Source organism: Ictidomys tridecemlineatus, chromosome 15 (genome assembly GCF_052094955.1).
Source record: "Ictidomys tridecemlineatus isolate mIctTri1 chromosome 15, mIctTri1.hap1, whole genome shotgun sequence".
Taxonomy (NCBI): domain Eukaryota; kingdom Metazoa; phylum Chordata; class Mammalia; order Rodentia; family Sciuridae; genus Ictidomys; species Ictidomys tridecemlineatus.
The window spans coordinates 7,856,850-7,877,741 of record NC_135491.1 but is presented as its reverse complement, the minus strand read 5'-3'; the positions used below and the strand labels follow the sequence as shown (position 1 = coordinate 7,877,741).

The 20,892-nt window shown below is 52.3% G+C and overlaps 1 protein-coding gene across 5 annotated transcripts in view; it reads right to left on the bottom strand.

Moving 5' to 3' along the window:
• Nucleotides 1–314: 314 nt before the first annotated feature.
• The window catches only part of Pla2g4c (phospholipase A2 group IVC), a 38,438-nt gene continuing 17,860 nt past the window's right edge, over nucleotides 315–20,892 (bottom strand). The window contains exons 10-18 of one of the 5 annotated variants that reach the window (XM_013363521.4): nucleotides 20,395–20,529; nucleotides 19,185–19,340; nucleotides 18,545–18,640; nucleotides 10,142–10,296; nucleotides 6,757–6,928; nucleotides 5,901–6,051; nucleotides 2,528–2,641; nucleotides 2,184–2,315; nucleotides 315–880 (exon numbers count right to left, since the gene is read on the bottom strand). In XM_013363521.4, the coding sequence (XP_013218975.2) occupies nucleotides 460–880; nucleotides 2,184–2,315; nucleotides 2,528–2,641; nucleotides 5,901–6,051; nucleotides 6,757–6,928; nucleotides 10,142–10,296; nucleotides 18,545–18,640; nucleotides 19,185–19,340; nucleotides 20,395–20,529 (1,532 nt within the window). In that variant the 3' untranslated portion in view covers nucleotides 315–459. Of the gene's footprint in view, nucleotides 881–2,183; nucleotides 2,378–2,527; nucleotides 2,642–5,900; nucleotides 6,052–6,756; nucleotides 6,929–10,141; nucleotides 10,297–18,544; nucleotides 18,641–19,184; nucleotides 19,341–20,394; nucleotides 20,530–20,892 lie in introns of all 5 variants that reach the window. The other 4 variants (XM_040279976.2, XM_040279975.2, XM_040279978.2 and 1 more) reach the window with 4 other exon arrangements.

The window sequence follows — 20,892 nt, the reverse complement described above, 5'->3', positions numbered from 1 at the left end:
TCTTGAGACTCCTGTCACCCTCTCCAGGATTCAGGTGCCAGGTGTGATAAGGGGCACAGGCATGAAGGGCCCACCTGGGCCTGGGCTTAGTCACTGAGGGAGAGATGAGGAGGGGAGGGCAGGAGGGGAGGGAGCAGGGACGAGGCCAGAGGAGCAGAGGGGACAGCTGGGGGCAGAGTCCACCTGAAGAAGAGGGGGGGAAGGGAGGCGCTGGTGGGTAAGTGGGACAGGGCCCAGGGCAGGGATGAAGGGAGCCCAGATGGACAGGGAGGCTGTGCTGTGACAGCAGACCAGGAGCCACATGGTCACACAGCGTCACTCAGCAAGCTTTATTAGACACCTGTGTCCTCAGAGCTGATTTGGCCCTGAGGATCTAGCCCATGACAGGGCCCATTCCTCCTTCCCTGGGGTCACCCGCCCACGGGGGCTGCAGCAGCCAGGTGAAATGACAAGGGAGAGTTAGGTGGCCTTGGTCTCCATCACCACATCCATTTTGGCCACATGAACATTGGACACGGTGGCTCTGACGCTCAGGGAGCCATGCTTCAGCTCCAGGGCCCCCTGAGGGGTCTGCAGGATGCACTTCACCACCTTGGGATCCGGGGCCTCCTTCTCCATGATGCCGTCAAAGACCTGCTCCAGGTCGTCCTGGGCCAGCGGCCCCCTGAGCACGGCCAGGGCAAACTGGATGCGATGGAGGGCATAGCTGAAGGGGACGGAGAACAGCAGGGCCAGGTGCTCGTCTGGGCCCTGGTAGGCCAGCAGGCCCGCTGTGCCCTGGAAGCTGGAGCTCGTCTTTGTGAAGGAACAGTGGACGGTGGACTTTGGGGGAAGCACAGGTGGTGGTCTCACGTGGGCCTGGCCACTCCGACAGCAGAGCCTGGGAGAGGAGGAGTCGGGGCCCCGTGTGTCTGCAGGCAGTGTAGTGCACTGCACGAGAGGCACTCAGGACTTGGGAGAGACGCTCGTCCACTAGGTACCTGGATTTCCCCAGCCCCAGCACCTACCGTGGAGCTCCTGTGGGCTACATTGATTTGTCCAACATTATGACCGCTAGGCACACGTGTGCAGAACTAGGCCTACAGCTAAGTCTTCCCCTGCGTCAAACCCAAGGGCACCCGCCAGAGGGCACAGGATGGAGCTCTGTCCATCTCTCCAATCCCTTGTCACTCAGGGCTTCTCCCACACCCTCCCTGACCCAGCCTTCATCCTGTGCCTTAAATAGACTAAGTCACTCCTGCCAGGGCCATGGCTACCTGCTCAGCATCCAGGCCCAGGCCACAGGCTCTCCCTCTGGGGTCTTCCCAGAGCACCACCCTCTTTCCCAGGACCCTCGTGTCACTCCCAGCACACACTGAGCCCTGTGTGTTCACAGCTTGGACCTCTCTCCACACCCACCCTGCAGATCCTTGGCTCCCATGTGTGGGTCAGGTGTCCACCCCTGAAATGCTTGCTGCCATACAGGTATGCAGTAGGCACCCAATAAATATTTATGGAATAAGTGAATGGACACCATGATAAGCAGGGCTGTGGGGCCTGACCCCCAGGGCTATAGACCCAGTTACAAGGACAGAGGATCCACAAGCAAGAACAAGCCCTGAGCAGGACATGAGAGAACTCTGGGGTGGTGGGAAGGCCGGGGACAGCAGAGCGGGTGACAGGGAGACCTCTCAGGTTGGGGAGAGACCAGCTCCTGGCAGGACAGAGACGACCTGAGATGAAAGATGGACAGCCAGGAGGGATGGGAGCTATGGCCTGTAAACAACCTGCCCGAAGGAGGGGAGGGCCACGGGGCGGCTGAGTCCAGCTACTGTCCTCTGCTCTTCGTGGAGTCTGTGATTGATTGGTCTGTACCCACACACTAGAGCCATTGGGTGGGTCCTGTCGTGAACTGAATTGTGCCCCGCCCCCGCAACCCCCAGATTCGCATGCTGAAGTCCAACCCCGGTGCCTCTCAACGGGACCTTATCTACACAGAAGCTTTAAGACGTGACTCATCAAAGTGAGGTCTGTAGGGTGGGGGTGCCCTGTGTCCTCAGAGGAAGAGATCAGCAGGCACACAGAGGGGGACCACCCTGTGAGGACACAGAAGACGGCCACCTGCAAGCCAGCAGAGTCTTCAGGGGACATCAGCCCTGCAGACACTTGAATGACCTTCAGGGAGGAGACAGGAAGGGACTTACATGGGATCCTTGAACGTCACATCTGTCCTGTTGGTGATCTTGATGCCCACAGTACGGGAGCCCCGCACGTCCACCACTGTGTCCTCCAGAGAACACTCCTCTTCATCCCCAGCTGGGAGCTTTTGGTCCTCGCTGAGATCCAAGCAAGAAGCTGAGACTTTCCCCCACAGGGACCTCTAGAGCCTGGGCAGCTACTAGTGAGACACAGCAGGGAGGCCCCCGATGCCCCCTGAGGTTCCCACCCAGAGCCGCTGCCTTCAAACACATTTCCCCCAGTGACAGATTCAGGAGCTGCTGAGTCTCCCCAGCTCTGCGCAACCCCACCTCCAGCCCACACAACGTACCTGAACTTGAACTTGACTTCTTGGTAGAGGCCTCCTGGGCTGGCGATGGTGAGCTCCTCCACCTCCCCTGAGCAGAGCTCCGCACGGTCCCTGGGGCTGCAGCAGGTCTCTGTGCTAAGGGCCGACCCCGGTGCCGAGGGCAGAGAACAGACAAGACAGGGCACAGTCTGCACCGTGGCAGCTCTGGCCCTGCACCTGCACAGCCTGTCTTGTCCTGTGCGCCCACTGTACCCCTAGGGTCCAGGGAGCAGAGCAGGGCCCTGTCACGGTGCCGCCTCCTGAGTGCTGCAGCTTGAGCCCCAGAGAGGCTTCACCCAAATGGTGTCACCTGCCTCCATTTCTATCCCCAACTGAGCAAAGGAACCCAGAGGTGGTGACACTCAGTGCTGGCAGAGGGGACTCAAGGGACTCAAGGCATTCATCAGGGGCCACGTCAGGGTCGTCCCATGTCTGGCTGGACTGTCAGACCATCAGGGAGATCTCAGGAACTGGCTGCCCTCAGGTCCTCTAGCCACACACAGCCTCCTCAGTCCAGGGCTCTGACTCAGTTTCCTGGACCTCTCTATCCAGGAGGCCCCGTGTCCACAGAGCCAGCACAGAGTCCACCAGCAGGACATGGACACCTCACCAGCTCCCATCACGGGGGCTCATCTGCCTCCACCCCACACTCACAGCCACCAGGGCACACGCCGTAGCACTGCCACGTCTTAAAGACCAGAAAGTGGGTTCCCAAGCTCTGCAAGGACCAGAGTCATCAGCAACGCAGCTGAAGTCATTCCATCCAGGAAGAGTCCCCACTAACCCCCCTGAGGGCGTCCACTTGCTTACTTATGCCCAATTCTCCTGGACTTTTCTGCATGCCCCTGTCCAGTGTCTAAGCCTCTGATCAGGAAGAGCCAGGCTCTCATGGAGTCAGCACCCACAGCTGTAGGGACACTGTCCTGAAGGAACCTTCTGCACAGCACAACTCCTGAAGTAGCTGTGATTTGACATGTCCTAAATGCCATCCAAAGAGCATACCCGACCCTTCTTAGAGCTGCAGAAAGCACATTAGGTCACTCAATCCCCTGATAAGTCCTACAACAAAGAGCACTGTTTAAGTGTCATCTGGACAGGGGTGACTTTTGCTCTGTGGTGACATGGGAAGTTCTAGAAACAGTTTGTCATGTCTGGGAGGTGCTCCTGACTTCTGAAGGGCAGAGGCCAGGGACTGAAAATCATCTTCCAGTGCCCTGCGGCCCCACAGTAGGGCATCATCCAGCCCACACGTCAGCTGTGCTGACGGGGTGGGGGTGGGGGGGCCTGGGCCACCTGAGAACCAGTGTCTGGGGAGCCCTGCACCTTGTGGATGGGGCTGGGTGTCTGGTGATCCCCAGTGGGACAACCAGAGCCTTTCCAGCCAGCTGGAGTAGGGACTCCGACTTGCAGGAGAGATGGAGAGGTGGAGGCCTGGGAGGGCTGGGCCACTGCCTTCCAGTAGGCACCCACCACAGAGAGGCCACAGCTGCAGAAGACAGGAGGTGCCAGTGAGGGGCAGGGACACTGCTGGATATGCTCTGCCATCTGCATTCCCAGGTCCCCAGAGCAGGCTTGCATTGCCCTGGGGCCTGGGGCTCCTGATTCTGTGAGATGCACCCACTTTCCAGTCAGCTCCCTTGTCTCTTCAATTGACTGAGATCAGCTTTTTTGAACCAGGTAAAGATCTCAGCCTTTCTAATGCTCTGAACATCTCTGAATGACTCAAACGAGTCACCATCATGGAATTTTGAGGAAAACGCTTGAGAATTAACTGAGAATGATTAAGGACACCGGCCGTTAAATGATACTTCTGTGTGTTCCTCAGGCTTTACCTACTGACCCTGGAGAGGGGCAGAGCCACTTCCCTACCTTCTCCAGACGGGAGAAGTGAGGCCAGAGAGGAACCTGAGGACCTGGAGCTTCCCACCTTGCCTCCCTACGGAGGGACGGAAAGACAGTCTCCTGGGCTCTGTGTGTCCTCTGCTCATCCAGCCTCAGGCCACACAGGAGCCAGATGGTCCTCTGAAGACTCCTTGCTCACAACTGGGGCTTCCTGGTACCTTGAGAAGAAAATTCCAACTCCTCCCTGGGTTTCCTCCTCTGGGCCCTGCCTACTTCTCTGTGGCTGCATAGAGACTCCCACAGATGTCCACGTCTTAATCTCTGGAGTGTGAATATGTCACCTTCATGGCAAAGGACCTTTTCAGGTGTGGTCAAGTTAAGACTCCTCAGGTGGGGAGTGGTCCTGGTCCTGGATTATCAGGGTGAGCCTAATGCCACCACCAGGTCCTTCTTAAAAAGGAGGCAAGCAGTCAAAGTGAGGGACAAGAGGAGAAGCTGCAAGCAAAAGGTCAAGGCAGAGGCCACAAGCCAAGGAATGCAGACACTGAATGTCCCTGAAACTGAAAAGGCAATGAGGGAACCTCTCCCAGACCCCTCAGAAGGAATCAGCCTGGCCAACACTTTGGATTTAGCCCACAAGACTCACTTCAGATTTCTGACTTCCAGAACTGTGAGATGACAAAGCTGAGGTTTTAAAGTTACTAAGCTGGTGGTCACTTGTTACAGCAGCAAGAGGACACTGATACTGATGCCTCATCTCCTCCACTTCTCTCTCTCAGACTCTCCTCCTGCCTCCCTCCACCTCAACTCTACATATGCAGCACCCTTGCTCCAGGGATCTCCACCTCCCCCTCCCCAAGAAGAAAGTGTGGAAGCTGATCCTTCACTTCATTCAGAAACTTTCTCTGATATGACCCTTCAAGTAGCTCGACCTGGTTCTCTCAGTGAACCCCGAGTTGTCTGTCAAATTGTGTCCCCCCAAGTTCCAGTGCTGAGGTCCGACCCCAGCACATCACACTGTGCCCTTCTCTGAGATTTGTGTTTAGAGCGTCAGAGTGGAGTGACCTTGCGAGTGAGCTGTAACCCACACAACTAGTTTCCTTATGATAAAGGGAAATTGTCCCAGAAGACCCAGAGAAGGAAGAGCATGTCCAAGGACACAGGGGGAAGACAGCCATCCCTTCCCGGCTCAGCAGGGAGACCTGGACAACCTCCCCATGCCCCCAGGAGGAGCCAGGCCCGCCTACCGCTGGGCTGGGATTTCTGGCCTCTGGACAGACAGACAGTAAATTCCTATGTTTAAGCTCCCCAGGAAGCCAGCCACTCTTCATCCCTCCCCCTAGCCCATTCTCTCCCTGACAGTGCTCACGGTCTCTCTCCATCACAGAGGCAAGTCCCGAGGGACACGGGCCTCTCTTAACCTCTGCAGTCCTCACGCCAGACACAGAGAAAGTCTCCAGCAGGTGCTCACCGAGCGAAAGCCAAGGGCAGGGCGGGGTGGCCTGACCCCTACCTGGCCACGTTCTTCACCTCTCTGAGGATCTTCGTCTTGTTCATGTCAACGTTCTTCTTGGACACCTCCAGGAGCTGCGTCACCATGTCCCTGCTGTAGCTGTCGGACCACTGGAACGTGCTGTACCTGTCTGTCCATGACTGGATGTCATCTGAAGGAAAGCACCCAGGTAGGGACAATGAACTCTGGAATTGTGTCCCCTGACTCCAGGTCTTGGCTAATGTCCCTGGTGGCCAAATCCAGCCGGCTCCCTACTTGACTTTACAAACAAAGACAGGTTGGCACTTGATGTTATGAAACTTCTCTATATTTTAGTATCTGGGTCCCCTGCCTGCAGAAGCTCCACATGAGGACAAATTTGTATTCTTTTCTGTTCATCCACGTCACCTGGAAGAGCAGCTGACATCGCCTGGGTGACAAGCCAATATTTGTTAAGTGAAGAAGGCAGGATGCCCCTTACCTGCGAGTGAGCCTCTCACTTGAGGGCAGAGCGGAGAGGCCCAGAGGCCACTAGAGCCCGGCGTGGGAAGTGGAACCCCGGTCCTGCAGGACTCCCACACTGCGTGCCCCCCTGCTCACCAGAGCCTGGATGATGTGTGGGGTGCCCAGGAGGCAGAGGGTGCACAGGCAGCAGGTCAGAAAGGCTCCCAAGTGAGGAGGCAGCATGCAAACCACCCAAGGCTGAGACAGCAAGGGGGTGCCCTCCAGGAGGCCCCAGGGTGGACAGGACGCAGTCCTCCTGCTCACACTCATTGTCCCTCAGTCACTGAAGGGCAAGCCTGGTGCTCTTTGATGGGCCCGGCCCTGCCCAGCGCTGCCAGCCTCGTGCCTCCCTACCCCGCCCCCCAGTGCTCACCTCCGCAGTTGTCGGTGTTGAAGAGGGGGAAGTGCATCACCACGGGCCCAGCCGCCCCTCTCAGGATGTGGCAGCTCCTAGGCGCTCTAGACCACTCCTGGAGCACAGCTTCCTCCACTGGGGGGAAGGGGATGCCGTGGTGCTGGCAGTACTTGGCAGTGTCCCTGATGGTCTGACAAAGGGCGAGAGGCTCCTGTCTCAGAATGCTCAGAAACCCCCTGGGACCCAGAGACCCAACAGAACCCCAGCCAGGAGCGCAGACTCCCGGCCAAGCAGGCGCTGGCTTGGAGGGGGCGATGCCTTCTAACAAGGAGAAAGCACCCCCTCTTGGCAGCCCACCCGGGGATGGTGTTCCTGCTGTTCACAAGTTTGGGAGTGACCCTAGGGGCTGGTCACAGTGACTCAGGGGGTGAGAAAAAGAGAGACCAAATGACGGTTTGGACCTCAGCTCTGCCACAAATGACACGATCCATGCCCATCTCATCAACCCCACAAGAGACATCACGCTATCACCTCATAGTGGGCATGGACAGTGACTTAGACACCCTAGGCCAGTGCTGCTGCTAGTGATGGCAGGTCAGCTACAGGGTGCTTTGACACTGTCTAGTTGCTGCATTGGAAGTAAGTGTGGCGGTCAGCTTTCTGTTAGTATCACCAAATACACAAAATAACCATTTTATGAAGACAAAAGTCTTACTCTGCACCATGGATTTAGAGGTTCCAGCCCCTGATCCACTGGCCTGTGGCTCTGAGCCTGTGGCAAGGCAGTGCTTCATGGTAGGAAGCAGGAGGGAGCAGAACCACTTGCATCTTGAGCCACAGAGCAACAAGAGAGAGGGGAAGGGCCAGCATCCCACATCCCCTGTGAGGACACACTACCAATGACCACTGAGCCACCACCTAAGGGTTCTACCACCTCCAGTGTGCCACTCTGGAGACGAGCTTCACAGGGCTCTTGGGGACAGTCAAGGTCCAAACTGTAACAGTAAGGAAAAAGAAGCAAGCCAATCTATCTTTAATATAAATTTTAGTAGATCCAATATGCCAAAAGCATGGATAATCAATATAAAATGGTGGACAAGGTCTTTTATATTTGTTGTCTTCATCCTCTCATTAAAATCTGGGGGGAGCCTCACACGCATCACATCTCTCTTCAGAGGGCGCACATCTGAAGTGCTCATTGTCACAGGCTGCTGGTGGCACCAAGGTGACAAGCAGCTTTGTGCCATGTTCTCTGAAGTTCCACCTTAACAGGCTGCTGTTTTGGTATCAGCACTCCTGCTCCTTTCCACACCCCCTGGGAGCAGCAACCTTTCTGCTGAAGATCAGCTAAGCACCCGGCACTGTGAGGAGCCTTTGCAGACTTCACTAAAATGGTTCGTGCCATCCCCATTTTGCAGATGAGAAAGCCAAGGCCTGGAGGGTGAGCCCACTGCTCAGGGTTACACAATGAAGATTTGAGAGACTGACTCCCAGGACCCTGGTCTTTCCACCTTTGCCACAATGTCTAGAGATCTTTATTTCAGAAGAAATCCTGGAACCTGGAAGCCTGACTAGCCCAGGGTGCAAAGGCAGAAGACAGGGATAGAGTGGCAGGCCCTGGCAACCGTGAGGGCAGAGGTGTCTGTCCACACTGTAGAGATGCCCACTGGTGTCTTTATGGGTGTGCACCGTCATATCATACCACACTGAGTGGCCACCATCGCGTGCAGCATGCTACATTGGAGTGTACTACAGCAGAGGTATGACTGCATATTACACAAGTGTATATATCTGGTGGGGCACTGGGGATTGAACTCGAGGATACTCAACCACTGAGCCACATCCCCAGCCCTATTTTGTATTTTATTTAGAAACAGGGTCTCACTGAGTTGCTTAGTACCTCAATTTTGCTGAGGCTGGCTTTGAATTCAAGATCCCCCTGCCTCAGCTTCCCAAGCCTCTGGGATTACAGGTGTGCACTGCTGTGTGCAGCTTGTGTTTGTATTTTTAAAGAAAATATTCGCAAGCCCCATATTAAGTGGCAGGTACCACAATAAGAACCTCACCAGTACCGACAAGTGTTGACAGGTGCAGTTCCTCACCATATAGTGATGCTTGGTTGACAACAGATCACACATCTGATAGTGGCCTCCTGAGAAGATGATGGAGCTGGAAAGTCCCCATCACCTCTGCTGTCACAGCTGCCATGATGCTGTAGCACAAGGCAGCACTCGAGTTGGTGGTGATGCTGGGGTAAACAGACCTACTGTGTTTTCAATTGTATCAAGAACAGCACAGCTAGGCATGGTGGCGCATGCCTGTAACCCCAGCTACACAGAAGGCCGAGGCAGGAGGATTGCAAATTTGAAGGCAGCCTCAGCAGTTTAGTAAGGCCCTGAGCAACTTAATGAGACCCTATCTCCAAATAAAAAGGGCTGGGGATATGACTCAGTGATAAAGTGCCCCTGGGTTAAGTTCTCAATTCTCCAAAAATAAAAAGGCACTACTATGAAGGTGAATGTCTCCTTGCTAGTTTCTGTACTTACTCTGCCTTGTAACATTAGTTGGGACCTATACAAAGGTTACTTCAGGTGTCTACCCGGGTGTGCAGCAGCAGACTCCAAAATCTCATGTCCCTGCATCTCTTGCTCATGTGGAGCAGCTACGTGGTGGGTCTGAACAAGACTACCCGTCTCAACTGCACAAGGACCCTCTTGACACTGGCAGGAAGCTGAAACTGTCCCACTGCATTTCCCAAAACATGCTCCCTGGGAAGCTGAGGGTTTGTGTAATTTTAAAGACAGTGTTTCGAAACCCCCGCTGTGTGCCAGGCACTGTGCTGAACACTCCAGGTATTAATTTAATCTGTGTAACAGTCCTGAGAGGAGGAATCCATTTTGCGCTTGAGGGAACTGAGGCACACGGAGGTGCAACAGCCACTGCCAGCGGCCAAGCAGGCAGGCAGCCAGGATAACCGAGCAGCGCGCCAGAGAAAGGAGAGACAGGAGCTGGTTGCTGAGTCCAGTCCGTGGATTTTCTCCCACTCAGCAAGGGCTGCAGACCCCGAGAAGCCAAGATGAACGGGAAGAAATACGTGTGCACGGGGGAAGCAGGCTCAGCGTGGGAAGCTCAAAGGTCCCCAATCAAACTAGCACAGGTCCGGCAGGACCCGGAAGGTGCTAGAATCGCCTGCCCAAAGAAGGGTCCAGCAAGGTCTGGGCTGGATCTAGAAGCTCAGAGGCCGGCTGGGCGTCTCCAGACCCTGAATGCGTCAGGATCCAAGGGCCAGTGGATTTGCCTGCAGCACCCCATCCCACCCCCACTTCCCAGCTGCATCCAGGTTCCTAGCTGCGGAGCTCAGAGCTTGGCCTCCACCCAGGACCACCCAGGGCTCCTCGCTTACCTGGAAAGGATCCCCCGCGCTGAAGTCGAAAGACAGGATGAGATCAACTTGCCGAATTGGGGGCAGAACGAGCGGGTAGGGGGTGTTGATGGCGAATCCTGCATCGACCAGGTGCAAGAGCTCCCGAGTGTGCATCGCCGGGTCTCTGACGCCACCTGCGGTGCCCAGGAGGAGAACCGTGAGTCCTCACCTGCCAGCCTCTCCTAAAGTGGCCTTCCTATGGAGACTGTGCAGCTTGGTGCACCCATGCAGCTGCAGCCCTGTCCTCACGAGCACCTGGAGAGGGGGCCAATGCCCAGCCAAGGTTCACCACTGCCAAGGTTTCAGGGTCCCCAAAGGCTCCTGTGCTAGAAGCCTAGTCCCCAGTGTAACTGTGCTAGGGTGGAGGGACTGATAAGAGGTTATTAGGACCTGGAGGCACCACCCTCTTGGGGATTCATGTTGCTCTCACAGAGTGAATTATTAGTCCCAGAGAGAGCAAGTTGCAATAAATTGAAGCCACTTCACATACTTGACCTCTCCTTCACATAGCTATTTCCCTTTTTTATTCTATGGCATGTTATGGTACAGCCAAGCAGGCTGTCAACAGAGGCTGAGCAGATGGGGTCACCTGAACTTGGGCTTTCCACCTCTCAAACTTTGAGTGGTTAAAACCTCTTTTCCTTCTAAAGTACCTAGCCTCAGGTATTTTGTTAAAGCACCAAAAAAAAAAAAAAAAGAATCAAGACAACTTCAAAGCTACACACTGTGGTGAGCCGTTCCTGTGGACTGTGGTCGCCATTACATGATGGCGCTGGCTCCGCTGTGGTCTGTGAAGGACAACTCCATATCAGAGAGAGTTGGCGTATTGTCAACTCCTTATCAGAAAAAGTTGGCATGTCCTTTTCTAGCACCCTGTGAGAAGGGTCCACGTGGCAGCTTCGCATTGGGGTTTGTGGTGCTTTATTAAGGCTGGGAGGGGCATCCAATGATTATTCCGGGGATTAGAAGAATTATTAGAAGAATGTCAAGGGCCTGAATAAACTGCTGAAAGAAGATTCCTGAGTCGCGTCTTCCTTGCGGGCAAGGGGGTCGTGACAAGTGGTGCCGAAACCCGGGAGAAAACACCAGGAACCAGAACTTTCAGCAGTCAGGGAGGCGCGCCGGTAAGTCCCAGGTAAGGTGGGACCCGCTGTTAAAAAGCGGAGGCTCCTCTATACATAAAGAGGGAGCGTTAAAAGGTACCTGCTCCTCTGTAAATAAAGAGAGGGCATTACATCTCATAGCAATTGCACTCTGTATTTTCGTTTTGTTTTCTGTGTATTTTCGTTTTGTTTTTGTGTACTTTCACTTTCGTTTCCTGTGTTTTCTTGTGTTGCGTCATGGGTGCTGTGACTTCAAGTCCACTTCTTCTGGCCCTAGATGGCCTTTTACGTTCCAAAGGACTGGAGGTGAAACGCAGTACCTTAGAGAGATTTTTACAGAGGGTAGATACAGCTGCACTGTGGTTTACATTTTCAGGCAGCCTCACTACACCCAGCTGGAATAAATTAGACAAAGACCTTGATTTTGCTCGTGAGCAAGGCATGTTAGAGGGCGGGGTGATACCCCTCTGGAAGATGGTCCGTAGTTGCCTTACAGATGGCAGATGCCAAGAAGCGCTTGTTAAAGGGCAAAAAGTTTTAAAACAATTACATAAAAAAAAATCAGAAACAACAGAGAGTGAAGTGTCTCAGGAAGAGGGGAGTGTGCGGGGTGTGGAGAACGGGAGGAGACTGTATCCAGATCTCAGTGTGCTGCGCACGCCCCCATGCGAAAGTGGGTCAGAGGTAGAAGATAATGAAGAGGAGGAGCTGGAGACACTGTCTCGGCAGCTAGGGAGTTTAGATACAGGAAACAAAAATAAACAAGGGCTCAAAAAAGGACGGCCTCCCGATCCGCCTCCGTATGGCGGGGGTGTTTCGGGACGAAGTTTCCACGCCCAAACATGGAGGGCTGTTAACGCTGAGATGGGTCTTGCTTATCCAGTTTTTCAGGATGATAATAGGGAAAGATTTCATGAGCTTTTGGATTTCAAAATTGTAAAGACCCTGGCGGAGTCTGTGCGCACTTATGGGGTCGATGCCGCTTTTACACTAACTCAGGTAGAGAATCTGTCCAGATACTGCATGACTCCCTCTGATTGGGCTAGCCTCGTTCGGGCTTGCGTCTCCCCAGGCAAATATTTGGACTAGAGAGCATTTGTGCTAGAGGGCGCAGCAGAGCAGGCCACCCAAAATCATGCAGCAGGACACCCCCATTGGGACAAAGACATGCTTTTGGGACAAGGGAGATTTGCTAATCAACAGACAGGATTTCCTCTTGAAGCATATGACCAGATTAATAATATTTACACTCGGACATGGAAATCACTTCCAAATAGAGGAGAGGTGTCTGGTAACCTAACTAAAATTATACAAGGCCCTACAAAACCCTTTTCAGATTTTGTAGCAAGGATGGTGGATGCCGCTGGAAAGATTTTTGGAGATCCTGATAGAGCCATGCCCCTTATCAAGCTCAAATACCCATAACTTGGCTCACCGAGGAGCCTGTTTGGGTGCCTCAGTGGCCCCTTCCCTCGGCTAAACTGGCAGCAGCCCATGACCTAGTTAAAGAACAACTTGACTTGGGCCACACTCAACATTCTACTTCTCCATGGAATACTCCCATATTTGTTATTAAGAAAAAATCAGGGAAGTGGCGCCTACTACATGATTTACGAGCAGTTAATGCTCAAATGCAACTTATGGGGCCCATTCAAAGAGGGCTGCCGCTGCTTTCCTCTGTTCCTCAGGGCTGGCATATCATTGCTATTGACATTAAAGACTTTCTTTTCTATTCCTTTACATCCTAAAGACTCACAACGTTTTGCCTTCACCCTTCCCTCGTGTAATCACGAGGAACCAGATCAAAGGTTTGAGTGGGTTGTTTTACCACAGGGAATGTCTAACAGTCCCACGATTTGTCAGATGTATGTAGGGAAGGCACTCGCACCTCTCAGACAAATATATCCTTCCATCAAGATTATTCATTATATGGATGATGTATTATTGGCAGCCAAATTACAACAGTCAGTTAATGAGGCCTATAAAGACCTGGTGAAGTTGTTAGCTCAATATGGATTACATATTGCACCTAAAAAGTTTCAAACAGGGGATTCTATTCAGTATTTAGGAGCGACGATTAGATATGACATGTTAAAACCACAAAAAGTTACTATAAAAACTCAAGATCTCCAAACTCTAAATGATTTTCAAAAACTGTTGGGAGATATTAATTGAATAAGAGGTTATTTACATATTCCTAATATCGTGCTCCAGCCTTTGTATACTATTCTTAAGGATGATCCAGATCTTACTTCCCCTCGTACCCTCACTAAAGAGGCCAGAGTGGCCCTTATAAAGGTAGAAGAAGTTATACAACATGCTACTCTATACAGGCTCCAGAGTGATAAACCTTTCCAGTTATGTGTGCTTGCCACTATGCGGCAGCCTACTGGAGTACTGTGGCAAGATGGGCCTTTACTATGGATCCACCCACATGTATCCCCAGGAAAATCTTTAGAATACTATCCTGATGCTGTTATGTTAACACTTAGAGGGATTCAACAAAACATTCAATTTTTCGGACAAGCACCTTCTTCTCTTATCATACCCTATTCTAAAGCTCAAATTAATGTTTTGTGTGCTACTCTAGACAACTGGGCCATTCTATGTTGCTCGTTTCAAGGGGATATTGATAATCATTACCCTTCTCATCCATTACTCCATTTTGTTAAAGAACATCCTATCATTTTCCCTAGAGTAACTTCACCAACTCCAATTCCGGGAGCTGTTAACATTTTTACTGATGGCTCTAAGTCTGGAATGGGAGCTTATGTGACTAATGACTCTCCCCCTGTCCAGCATCAATTTGCTCCTAAAAATCCACAATGGGTAGAACTACAAATTGTCATTGAAGTTTTTAAACAGTGTTCTTTTCCTTTCAATCTCATTTTGAACTCCATCTATGTGGTACAGGCGCTCAAAATTCTGGAGGCTATAGGAGCTATTAGTGACACCCATAATATATCTCCTTACTTTAATCAGCTTCAACAGCTTATCCGTAGCCATACTGCCCCTTTCTATCCAATGCACATTCGGGCTCACACCTCTCTTCCTGGCCCGTTATCACAGGGTAATGCCTGTGCTGACTCGACAACTAGAAGCCAGTTGGTATGCTTGGCCTCCTCCTTAGAAAAAGCTAAATTGTTTCATCACAACTTTCATGTCAATGCTATGACACTACACAGACGTTTTTCCATCTCAAGAGCGGATGCTCGTCAGATAGTATTACAATGTCCCTATTGTGTCACATTTCTTCATCCTCCTACTTATGGTGTAAACCCACGAGGATTGAAGCCATTGGTTGTCTGACAAATGGACGTAACTCACGTGCCTAACTTTGGTAACCTCAAATATGTACATGTTTCTATTAACACATACTCTGAAATTATTCATGCTTCTGCTTTCTCGGGAGAAAAGGCACGTAATGTTATTACTCATTGCTTAGAGACATGGACAACATGGGGTGCACCTACATCCCTTAAGACTGATAATGGACCTGCTTATACGGACAGTTTACATCTTTTTGTTCTACTATGGGAGTACAACTTGCTCATGGGTTGCCTTACAATCCTCAAGGGCAAGGCATTGTTGAACGTGCCCACCGCACCTTAAAAGAAACCTTAGAAAACCAAAAAGGGGGAATAGGAGTTGACCACACTCCTAAAGAACGCCTGTCCTTAGCTCTTTTTACCATTAATTTTTTGAATTTGGATATTCATGGCCGCTCTGCGGCCGATAGACATGTGTCCCCTCAGCCCTCTGTGACTGGCTATGTTAAGTGGAAGGATGTTCTTACGGGCCAATGGAACGGCCCTGACCCCGTGCTGACATGGGCACGAGGATCTGTATGTGTTTTTCCCCAGGATCGCACGGAGCCGCTGTGGATCCCTGAACGCCTGACAAGAAGAGTCTCGAGATCTACTAACCAGCAGCAGGAGGTGCCACAACAGTCCCATGATGAGGAGCTTCATTCTGATGAGTGCTCTGGCTCTGATGCTGGTGCCAACAGTACAGATGGCACCAATGCAGTGTTGGGCAGTGGCACGGGCATGGCCAATGCCAATGCCAGTTCATAGTAATTCTAGTGTCCTCCCCACTCTTTTTTCTACCTCATGTGAGATGTCTGCTCCTTGTACCTCTCCTAGAGGGGACATGGAAAATATTTTTAATCAGTCTCAAGTTAATCTCACAGGAGTTTTTTGTTTCAGCCTTGGGAACACTAATTGTATTAGCCTTAAGACCAAAAATTTGACTAACTGGGAGGACCCATTGCGGTCCAGTCGAGTCTCAGGGAGTATTCTCAGTGCTGTATTGAGCCAAGTAGTTTCAGGGAAGCAATCAGGCTCAGGGACCCCCGCAACTAGCTCTGTTTTAAACATAACTACTTTAGCTATTATCTCCGAGGTACTAATCCCAATGCCTCCTTCTTCTAATAGTACTTGTAATGCCACTCATTTCAAGGCCTCTCCTTACTGTACCCCTAATTTTGGTTTTCCCCCAACATTTACGCCTTGTCAGGATCATTCTTGGGAGAAACATCAAGTTGCTAAAGGTTTCTCCTTTTCCCCCCCTCTGAAGAGATATGTTTATAACTTTAACAACAATGCCAACTCCTCTACAGAAACAGGTTGGTCCTGGTTTCAATGGCTCATTTCCAATGAGAAGGGGGCTTCAGCCGATGTTTCTACATTGGCTCAATTACTAGGAGCCAAAAGCTGGCTGGCTAATGTTTCTGGCACTACTAAGGAGAGTGAACGAGGTAATAGGCTTACATCTGTTTCGTTCAACTCTCTGTTACATAGTGCCAAATTGCCTCCTGCAATGGTCTGTATCCAATCCCCGTTCCTGTTCCTTTTAGCTAATGACACCTCATCGGGGATGCTGGATTGTTCTAATATTACCTGTTTCTTATCTGAGTGTTGGAATGGTTCTTGGACTGTAGCAGTGATTATGAAAATTCCAACTTTTGTCCCAATCCCAGTCACTGCGGATCCAGATAACTTTCCTATTGTAGAGCTACTTAGAGTCCACAGAGATTTTGGAATCACAGCAGCTATAGTGACAGCCGTGGCGGCATCTGCTGCTGCAGCAGTTACGGCCGGAGTAGCCATGGCCAGTCAAGTACAAACTGCTGCCACTATTAATCAAGTTGTTCAACAAACGTCCACTATACTTAAATCGCAAAATGCGATTAATCAACATATTTTGTCAGGGATTTTAGCTACCAACCAAAGAATAGATTATCTTCAAGCTCAGGTAGAGGAATTGGCTAACCTAGTACTTTTAGGCTACATTGACCAACGTGCACATTTATGTATAACCTCTGTCAGATTTAATGATTCCAGAAATGCTTCCCACATCATTGGTGGATATCTGGCCGGAAATTGGTCCATGGAAGCAAAAGACATGATCCAGTCTCAACTAACCCAGATAGCTGTCTTGAATAGTACCCGTGTCAATCCCATGACTCTGGGTCAATTCACCAATTGGATATCTTCTGCCTTTTCCTTTTTTAAGGAGTGGGTGGGAGTAGGCATTTTTGGTGCACTGTGTTGTTTTGGTATGTTCCTCTGTTTGTGGTTTCTCTGTCGCCTTAAAGCTCGTAGTGCTCACGATAAGGCTATGATCATACAAGCTCTTGCTACTTTAGAAATTGACAACTCACCTCAAGTCTGGCTTTCGCATCTTAAACAGTAAATCTTTGACATGGTCATTGCACCCCAAGTTATTATAACATTGCACTGGGATTGACATGTCTTTCCTCGTTATTCTCTTAGTGTCAGAAAGCCCTTGCACTCTGCCGGTCTTACTACCATTGCACGCAGATGGGTTTCTACACTAGTGCCTTTGACATGGTCGTTGCGCCCCAAGTTATTATAACATTGCACTGGGTTTGACATGTCCTTCTTTTGTCTTTCTTTTAGTGCTGGAAAGCCCTTGCACTCTGCAGGTTTTGTTGCCATTGCACGCAGAAGGGTTTCCACACTGGTCTTTATCTGTCACTTTAACGTCCGTGCCTTTCTTTCAGGGTGCTGCCAACTTGTTTGTAGTTGTACTTCTAGACAGCCACAGTTCAACCTCAGCTATTCCCTCTTACTCACCATCGTCACGATACAGGATGCGAGGCAAGGCACTGCACTTGAGTGATCCATTGAGAAGAGGGACCTCAAGGGGAACATGTCCTATTGCATGCGGGTTTGACGTGTCTCCGCCCCGCCCCACAAAAAAAGGCGTCGGCTGATATGGTGTCAGATCTGGGAAAGGCGCCCCCTAGGGCTGGACCATACTATACAGCCACTTCTGCACAGTGGGATAGGACCTCTACTCTCGCCTGTATTGTCTTAGTGAAATAAAAAGGGGGAGCTGTGGTGAGCCGTTCCTGCGGACTGTGGTCGCCATTACATGATGGCGCTGGCTCCGCTGTGGTCTGTGAAGGACAACTCCATATCAGAGAGAGTTGGCGTATTGTCAACTCCTTATCAGAAAAAGTTGGCATGTCGTTTTCTAGCACCCTGTGAGAAGGGTCCACGTGGCAGCTTCGCATTGGGGTTTGTGGTGCTTTATTAAGGCTGGGAGGGGCATCCAATGATTATTACGGGGATTAAAAAAATTATTAGAAAAATGTCAAGGGCCTAAATAAACTGCTAAAAAAAGATTCCTGAGTTGCGTCTTCCTTGCGGGCAAGGGGGTCGTGACAACACACAGCAATGACCAAGGAGGGCACAATTTGGACCTTCCTTTCCTGAAGAAGGCACCTTCTTGATTTGCACAAAGGCAACAGTGTCCAGAACACAAAGATTCCCACTGTTGTCTTATCACAAGAGTGGGGACCTTTCCCAGGAGCAGGGGCAGCAATGCCCTGGGAAAGGATGTTCATCAGTTATAAGAGCAGAAGCTTCTGAAGTCTTACAGAGCCATCTCTGGGCCAGAGTTCTTTCTACCCACATGGTAGGGCTCAGCCTGGGAAAGCACAGTCCATGCCAGCCAGATCCTATGCCTGACCAACAAAGAATAAAGATGTTGCTGTTTGTGTCTTTTCAGAGCCAGAGAAAACCATCAGCTCTCAGGGACAAGGACTTCACAATGTCTCCATGCAACCACCAGGCCACAGGTCCCTCACCATGGACCACCACCCTGGGGAAGTTCCTCGCTTCAGACCAGCCAGCCCTGCCAGCCTCTCCCCGGCCCCGGGGGAAGGATGAGCTGGGATTTCCTAGTCCCTGTCCCTCCCCATCCCATCCCCATAGGCATCAAGGAGACAGAACAGGGGCTTTCTCACCGTATTTATGCAGGAAGTTGTAGGTGGTCCCCCATTCCCACTTGGAGCAGCATATAGCAGTTTTAAGCAGAAAAACAAAATAGTCCCAAAGTGCAACTAGAGGGAGAAACGGAGAGAGCCAGGGTGAGGGTTATGAGATGGATTTTGTCCCCACTCCCCAAAGTCTACGCTGAAGCCCTGTATATGGAGACAGGGCCTTAAGGAAGAAGATTGGGCCAAATGAGGTGGTAAGGGGATCGCTCATCCAGGAGGACATGTATCCTCATTGACGGGAAGGGACACCAGGGACATGTGAAAAGCGGGGCCACACGACACAGTGAGCAGGCCTAGGAGAGGGACCTGGGAGAAGCCACCCTGCCGGCGTCTTGATCTAGGACTCCAGCCTCCAGGACTGTGAGAAAATGGGCGTCTGCTGCTGGAGCCACCCAGACCGTGGGCCTTTGCAAAGGCCACCCGAGCTGACTTGTATCCAGAGACCAGTGGTCCTGGGTGTCCCTCAGACCTCTGTGGCTGGGCTGCAGATGGTGCTACTGGGCAGCTGCGGTGAGGAAGCAGGAGAGAGGGAGACATCTGGCGACCCTGCAGCTGCCCCTGTAGAGGTGGGTGACAGAGCAGGGAGCACTGGCGGCACGGCACTCACCCTCACCCATCAGTGATGTTTGCACTTGCCACGTGGGGTCCTGCTTCTGCCTCTGGAAGCAATAGGCCAGGTACTCCAGGAACTGCTCCTGCTCTTCCAGGGAGATCTCGGTCCAGCTCTGGATTATCTCAGACATCCAGCTGTGGTGGCACTCATCTGCCCCAGGAGACCCAGGAGGTGTCACACAGGAGAGCCACAGTGCTGTCCACTCAGCCCTTTGAGGACGCCTGATAGCGCCTGCAGTTCTCGGTGGCCTCGCCCTAGGCGGCCCCCTGCCCCACACCCCCTTCTGGCCCAGCGTCCCTCACCACTCCCCCTGCCCCCCAGAGAGCTCCTTCTTCCCTTCTCCTTCCCTGTCCCCCTCCTCTGTTCTTCTTTGCAAGCTGGTATCTCTAGTATTGGGGTTTGGTCCCAAGCCTTCACCTCTTCCATCCTCCCCTCACCCACAAGGTAGGTGGAGCCCCCCTTCAGATAGGAGTGCTGCACACACCGGCCGAGCGCCCCAGGAGCCAGGCCGCCTCAGCAGGGCACATGCGTCCCCTCCCCAACCTCCACCACACTCCGTGAGGGGGACCTAGCGCCATCCCTGCCACAGAGGAGGCACGGAGGGGTAAAGTCACTTGTCACATGCTTCCCCATCTATGGATTCCCTACTCTAGGGATCTCTTGTGGCAACCGTCAATCCGTGGGCCCAGCCCCATCCCCAACATGATCAACTCACGCCATGTCCTAAAACAAAGGCTAATTAGTTATCAGCTCTTAAAAATGGGAAGATTTCCTACGAAGCCCAGTTTTTCTGGCTCTTAACCTGCAGGATGGCTGTTATGCGCATTGGGGTCCGGGTGCTTGGGTCCCAACACCAGCACAAACTGTGTGAACCTGGACATGTCACTCAACCTCTCTGTGCCATTGTTTTCTCATGTGGGAAGTGGGGATAGCCTGAGCACCCATTTCACAGCCTGGCGTGAAGACCAAACGCAGCAACGAGACAGACATGCAGAATCCAGCCTGGCACAGTGACAGGGAGCATTCCCACTGTCGAGGGTGCCTCTTCTACAAGGGCCACTGGCAGGGGCAGAGCACCCATTAGGTCCCTCCTCCCGTGCGGCTCCCCATCGCCTCAGCCCCCTGCCGACCCTCCCCGGTGAGAGGAGACCATGAGGGTGAAGGAGGAGAGAGACCCAGCCCTCCCGCATCCCTGTGCACAGACCTTTCCTCTGTGCCTCCAGTTCCTGCTGCAGCCCCCGGAGTTTCTCCTGGATGCTGGGGGATTTAGGATCTTCGACGTAAGCCATCACCAAATCCAGGAGCGCCACTCCCACGCCTGCCCCAGCAATTGCCCTCCCTGTTTAGAGCAAAAGAATACCCTCAGAAGCACCTTGACACTCGGGGGTGGGGGGGCCAATGGCGGGGCGGCTCAGTTCCGCCTCCTCCCACGTATTTGCTTGAAGTCACACCTGCAGTCAGTCCACCCCCTGTTCTCCCAGGTGCCCAGAGCCCTGGCCCACACACCCCTCCTGGGCCCACCCTATGGTGCGAGTGTGTGGGAGAATGAAGCGCAGTCCCTTGCTCCAGGGGGGACAGAGCCTGAGGGTCAGGCTGGGCTCCAGAGCCCCTCAGGACCAGGTGGGACCTCACCCCTGCCCCATGCCCAGCCTGGAGCCACGGTGAGGTCTGAGTGGCTTTGTTGAGGTGGTTTCTGCATCTG